The sequence below is a fragment of the Solanum lycopersicum genome, chromosome 3 (assembly GCF_036512215.1).
Source record: "Solanum lycopersicum chromosome 3, SLM_r2.1".
In the NCBI taxonomy this organism is placed as follows: domain Eukaryota; kingdom Viridiplantae; phylum Streptophyta; class Magnoliopsida; order Solanales; family Solanaceae; genus Solanum; species Solanum lycopersicum.
Window position 1 is genome coordinate 26,962,311 of NC_090802.1, and position 6,484 is coordinate 26,968,794.

Sequence of the window (6,484 nt, forward strand, 5' to 3'; positions counted from 1 at the left end):
ATCTCTAAGTGTTACATGATTTGATAAATTGTAACACTTAGTCATTTACCCAGTGTAATGTGTAAATGATTTGATAGATTGTGCATCATAACTTATATTTGCAACTAAAATGACCTCCAATTAAGTAATGTTTTTTAATTATTATGTTTAGATAAAATTTAACTATATAATTAAATAATTTTGAAATGTAATTTGTAAAATATTGGGTTAATGTCAACTCAAAACACATTAGACCTGGTAAATGTCAATAGTTAAAGAAATCAGGTATACTTCAAATATGTCAAACCTAAGAGAACCTGACATTAAAAGTATTTATCATATAAGTCTTATCCCCTATATAATGTCAATTTGATAAATTGTGAACCATTACTTCTATTTGTTACTAAAATGATCTCCAATTAAGTAATTTTTTAATTATTATTTTTAAATAAAATCAAAATATATAATTTAATAATTTTCAAACATAATTTGTAAAACATTTTAAAAATGATAACTCAAAACACATTAGACTTGGTTAAACACTATTTTCTATTTTTTTGTGCCAAATATATTGGGAATATCTATGAATAATAGTAAAATAATATCAAGATGTGTATAATTAAAGTGGGAAAAAAATTCTAACTACTGTTGTTACGACTTTTACCATTTTAAAAAATAATTTTTTTTACCGTCCTTAAAAAATTATGGCCAAAGAATATATTTTTTTTCTATAAATAATGTTGTATTTGGTGTAATTTAGTTTCTTTTTTCATAATTGACTACGGAATCATCAATAATCCAATTAATGTCATTAATTATTTTCAATATATTGGAAACATGACTGAAGAATATAGTGAGCCCAAGAATATATTTAATTTTCAAGATAGAACAGTAAAAATGTCAAAAAAAAAAAAAACTAGTTTATACTCCCTTTGTCGCTAATTGCTTCTCCATTTTTTTAGTTATCTCTAATTACTTGACAATTTTTACAAATCAAGAACGAACTAAAAAAATTACCCATTATACGCTCAACTTATTATTTAAAAAAAGATAGAACTTCTTAAAAAGCTTAAATTTAGAATTCACCCAGTTCATAAGGGTAAAATGGTAAACTCATTACGTCAATCGTTATTTCCTTCATAAGTATGTTAATTCAAAAATGGAAAAATATTTTGGGACAAAGAGAATAATATAAATAAATCTTATTACCATTCTGACTAAGGGTGTGTTTGGTATGAAGGAAAATATTTTCCTAGAAAATGTTTTCTTGGAATACAAGAAGATTTTTTACTTATTTGCTTATGTTTGGTTGGCGAGTAGAAAATATTTTTCGAAAAAGACTTTTAGTTTTTGATTTATGAATGAAAAATATTTTTGAAATATATCTTTTATTTTTATTAGAGTAGAAATTAATTTTTAAAATTGAATTTTTTTAAAAACAACTTAATTTTTTTGGGGAGGAGGGGACGGAGGGGTTAGCTGTGAAAAAATAAAATATTGAAATTGAAAATATTTTTTTAAAAACAAACTTTAATTTTGTTTTGTGAGGTGGGGGGGGGGGGGGGGTAGGTCGGTGATGGGGCTGAGGGGGTCAAGGGTAGGAGTAAAAAATAAAAATTTGAAGTTAAAAATATTTTCTAACAACAAATTTATTTTTATTTTTTTTGGAGGGGAGGGGGGTCACAGTAGAGGTTAGGTGAAAAAATAAAAAATTGGAATTAATAATATATTATGAAAAACAACTTAGTTTTCGTAGGGGGTTTGGGCTGATGAGGGAGGGGTCACGGGTAGGGGCGGAGTGGGCTGAAAGTAACAATTTGAAATCGAAAATATTTTTAAAAATAAATTTTAAATTTATATTTTCAACAAAAAAAAATGCAATTTGAAGTTGGAGGAAAGGTTTAAAAAATATTTTCTTAATTTTTGAAGAAAAGTCATTTTCCTCAATTTTGACAAAAAAATATTAATTCGAAAAGCATTTTACAAAACTTTTAATTCAACTAAACATGATAAAATTGAAAAATATTTTTCCTTCCTACCAAACACACCCTAAATTATGAGTAAAGTTTTCTGGTCAATAGTATTCTTCTTTTTCTAAACTTGCAGTAGTAATATTATTAATGATAACAGTCGATTCAAGAAAGAGATTCCTGTTATCTTCTAGCTATAAAAAACTAAAGCTATAAAAAAGTTGTTCAACGGAATCGATTCACAATTTGGCCAATGAAATAATTATAGAAATTGAGAAACATTTCCTTCGAGGTCCACGTAGCCACGTGGTGCAAACTGCAAGGAGAAACATCTCTACAATTTCATATATTTGATCCTATATATTTGTAAAATATTTTCTAGTTTGATTCCTCATTTTTATTCGTCATTTGTTCACAAATCAATGAAGAATAACTTTTTCTTTCCAGTATATTCTCAATTTATTAATATTGATTTAATATCTTTAAAAAATATAGTGAACATAGTTGTCCACAATAATTCTACACCTTTTTTTGAAGAAACTATAGATAGAAGGGCAATTTTATGATATCACTCTTTGAATATAATAAATGCAATATCTTGTAAAAATGCAACAGTGAAATAACTATATTTAATGATAAAGGTTTTAGGAACTAAGTGTAAAATTATCCATGAATTTTATAAAGTGAACAAGTATTTTTTGACATTCCAAAATTGTATATTGGACAACAATTATTGAACACAGCGAGTATATATTTAGCAAAATAAATGTATGAAGTCAAAATTTGATAAGTAAAAAGAGACGGCGAGAACTAGTAATAAAATTGCATTTCAAATCAAAAACCATAAACTAAATATGTATGTAGGAGATGGAGAAAACATTAACGTTTGGAGTGATACTTGGATTCCTAATTGGATCGGTTTCAAACCCCTACAGGTACATACACAAATAAATTCACAGTTGAAAGTAAGCGATCTTATAGATCAACATCATCATAGATGGAATATCGAAGATCATCTTCACCATTTTTGTCCTAATGATATCAATTCTATTTTGTCTATCCCAATATCTCGCACTGGAAATTGTGATAAAATAATCTGACATTATAAAAATTCAAGAAAGTATGAGGTAAGATTTGATTATCATCTAGTGAAAAGACTATGTACTGACCCTAGAAACTGAAAAACCTCATGCCAGTGGTCAATTATTTCAAAATATTTTCGAAATTTCTTGTGGTCACTTAAAATAAAATAAAAAACAAATACAGACATTTCCTTAAAGAGTTTTCTTAATGTCCTTCCAGTTAGTGCAAATATTTCTAAGAAACTACATCAAAATTGTGATGTTTGTAGGGTTTATGGCTTAGAACTTAAACAATTGATCATATGTTTTTCAGTTGCCCAGAAGCACAACTAGTATGAAAGTTGGCCCCCATTAACTGGCATAATGTAGAAAATCTTATGAATTTTGCAATATGGTGGAATGACTTATTTTGTAATATATGTCAATATCTAGAATCTATTGAGCTATTAAGATTAATTGTCTTTCTTTTATGGCAAATGTGAAAAGCGAGAAATTGATTATTCTTTAATGGTGGTACATATGAACCTAATGGCGTAGTTAATAAGGTTTTATATGATTTACATAAATATGACAATGTTGTGAATTCGACAATTGTGAATCTTATATCAAACAAAATTTATGATGTAACTATTACTTTGGCCCGAAACTGGGTGATTGTTTTCACAGATGTAGGTCTAGAAAGGGAGAAGGAAAAAGCAAGCATCAGAATGGCTACATGTAGTTGTGGTCATTTGCTTATGCCTTTGGTACCCCTGTTCAATTTGTGGGGAGGACCATAACTGCTGAAGCGCTAGCAATTTGGGAAGTTGTGGAAAGAGCAATACAAAAGTGTTGATCAAAGGTTCACATGCTGTCAGATGCAAAGAATGTCATACAAATGTTGCAAAAGAATTTGATAATATCTTGAGAAATAGAGACCATTTGTGAGGATGTTTGATGATTGATGAAGTCTATTGAAGAAATCGACATTATATATATTCCTCGAAAATGAAATATATTAGGTCATAATCTAGAAAAAAATTCTATATTCATGTATGAATAGGATTTCTTGGGATTCGGTCTTCCCACGTTATGTTGTGACGAATGTAATAGTGTCTTATGTACAACTGGACGTATTTTAAAGTAATGCAATAAAGAAGTTCTCTGAATAAAAAAAATATGTGTGCCAACAATATCATATTTTTCCCCCAATTAGCACAAAATACTAGAAAAAAGAAAACAGTTGAATTTCATATGAAAATCCATTAACTAAAACTATTTTTTACCCTTGGAATTTGATTTAGTTAGAGTATTCTTATAAGCACAACAACCAATGAGATAAACTGATATGAGAATGACCAAAGTTATGATGAGAATGAGATTAGATTTCTTCCATTCTTTCCTCAGATTTCCAAGTAGGCCACCTTTGCAAGAATCACAGTTGTAGCATAATTGGTTAGGATCATTGTTCCAGATAGAGCAATCAACATCTACTATTGCATTTGTTGGGTTAATCCACAAGGTTGGGTTCATATACTGGTATCCACAAATTGTTGGAGGTTTACAACATCCAGACTGAAATATGATTTAAGAACAAATAATGCAAGTGTTAGAACAAATTAAAAATAAATAACTCATCAAGGTTGACATTGTTTATGTCATATTTGTTCTTACTTTTAAAGCTAATATATATGTCTTTCATCAATTGAGGTAAGGCTCATTTTCATGTAGAGCCACATGAAATATGTAAAAGATTCTTACATACATTGACCATGGTTGTCAATTCTATCTTTATTCTTCTCACTCTTTCTCCATCTATATTTTAATTTTGTGAGTCAATCAAAACATTTATGTCTTTTAATATTTTAATTTGTTAATTATCATAATTTATAATCCCTCTGTTACAATTCATATGACATAATTTTTTTTAGACCGTTTTCAAAAGAATGATACATTTTTATATTAAGTAACCATTTAACTTTAAAATATTCATAATAATTTACGGTCACACAAATATTTATTGCTTATTTTAGAGCACACAATTTAAAAGTTCTTTTTTTCTTAAATTTTGTATCAAGTCAAGCTGACTCATATAAATTTTGTGTCAAATCAAACTATATTATATAAATTAATAAAAGACTATAAATAGATACTCTGTATCCGAAAAAAAACTTCCTCCATCCTTTTTTGCTTTTGAGTGAGGGGATCGAGGGAGAGAATAAAGTGGTAAGACAAAATCTGTGTGCGAAACACTTGTTTTTGCATTACATATGTAACAACCTTACTTTGTTATTTATTTTTGCTGTACCTCAAAGGCTAGTAAAGACTATGTAAACTATAACCATGCCAAATTTATTGAGTGCTAAAGACTATTTGGAAATATGAACTATCCAACCTTTAACTTACCTATTAAAAAAACGGAAAAATACGTAGTTAAGCAGACATATACTAATTAAAATTAGTTATTATATCTATAATTTTAGTTAATTATTATTGGCCATCAAAATATATATATATATATATATATATATGATATGATATGAATTTACCTGGATAGGTGATAGATCAACAGCAAAGAACTGTTCCGCGGTAACATAGTGATTGTTAAGCTTAGAACAAATAGCAGAATCAGCTAAACATGCCCTAATATTGCCCCAATTATCCGGGCCAACAATATGATCCCTCAACCAGTAAGAAAACCCTTCAAGCCTATAATCACTGTAAGCTCTTCCAGGCACCATATAAGCCCCGGTTGGACCCGTAACCACAAAGGCAAGTACGAGGAGCACGAGGAGAAGGACAATAAGAAGGGCCATACACACCAAGTAGACACCTAAAAGACCTTCTTTTTTCCAGTAAGCTCCAATAAAGCCAGTCAAAGAAACCAACATGATGGCAATTCCAATGAACACGACTGGCCATCGGAGCCAGTGGATACATTCGTTGTCTGGATTTGAAGCCAGCCAAGTGCCTGATGCGATTATAGGGATAGAACACATGAATGCCAAGAAGTTCAAGAAAGCTGTTATGTTATTACTCGAAGACATGTTTGATTCACACAATAACTTTTCACTTTTGTTGTTAGAAAGATGTGCTTCTTGCTAATGGTTTGTATAGCTCTGTTTATTTGGAGTTTTGAGTGCTTGTGTTATAGCTATAGAGGAAGATAACAGGGGAAAGTGTAGTAGGAATGGTATATATTAGCGGCAAAAGTTTCGTCCAATGAAATACCTACAAAAGTACATCCACAACACATTACACTGGACCGACACACATATATATATCATACATTATTATAAGTGGGAAGATTTAAGTTCAAAGTTAGATTACAAAAATGTCCCTCACCCATTTTTTAAATTAAAAAAGTCTTTTACTATTTTTTAAAATTAAATCAAAAATAACAATTAAACTTGACCAATACATGATCAGATGTTACAAATTATCATTTTCCCTTTCTCAATGAATTTGATTGTT

At 29.1% G+C, this 6,484-nt stretch overlaps 1 protein-coding gene across 1 annotated transcript; it reads right to left on the bottom strand.

Moving 5' to 3' along the window:
• Positions 1 to 4,154: 4,154 nt before the first annotated feature.
• On the bottom strand, positions 4,155 to 6,272 carry LOC101258629 (tetraspanin-2-like). The gene is made up of 2 exons (XM_004234747.5): positions 5,560 to 6,272; positions 4,155 to 4,585 (listed from the first exon to the last, which is right to left on the bottom strand). The coding sequence occupies exons 1-2, from the start codon at positions 6,055 to 6,057 to the stop codon at positions 4,286 to 4,288; spliced, it is 798 nt and encodes a 265-aa protein (XP_004234795.1). The 5' UTR covers positions 6,058 to 6,272; the 3' UTR covers positions 4,155 to 4,285.
• Between the last annotated feature and the right edge of the window lie 212 nt (positions 6,273 to 6,484).

What these genes read in the sequence shown, in the direction of transcription:
- LOC101258629 (XM_004234747.5), bottom strand. Translation starts at nt 6,057, where the DNA reads ATGTCTTCGAGTAATAACATAACAGCTTTCTTGAACTTCTTGGCATTC. An exon ending in TTGATCTATCACCTATCCAG is followed by an intron (nt 4,586 to 5,559) that starts GTAAATTCATAT and finishes ATCATATTTCAG; the next exon opens with TCTGGATGTTGTAAACCTCC.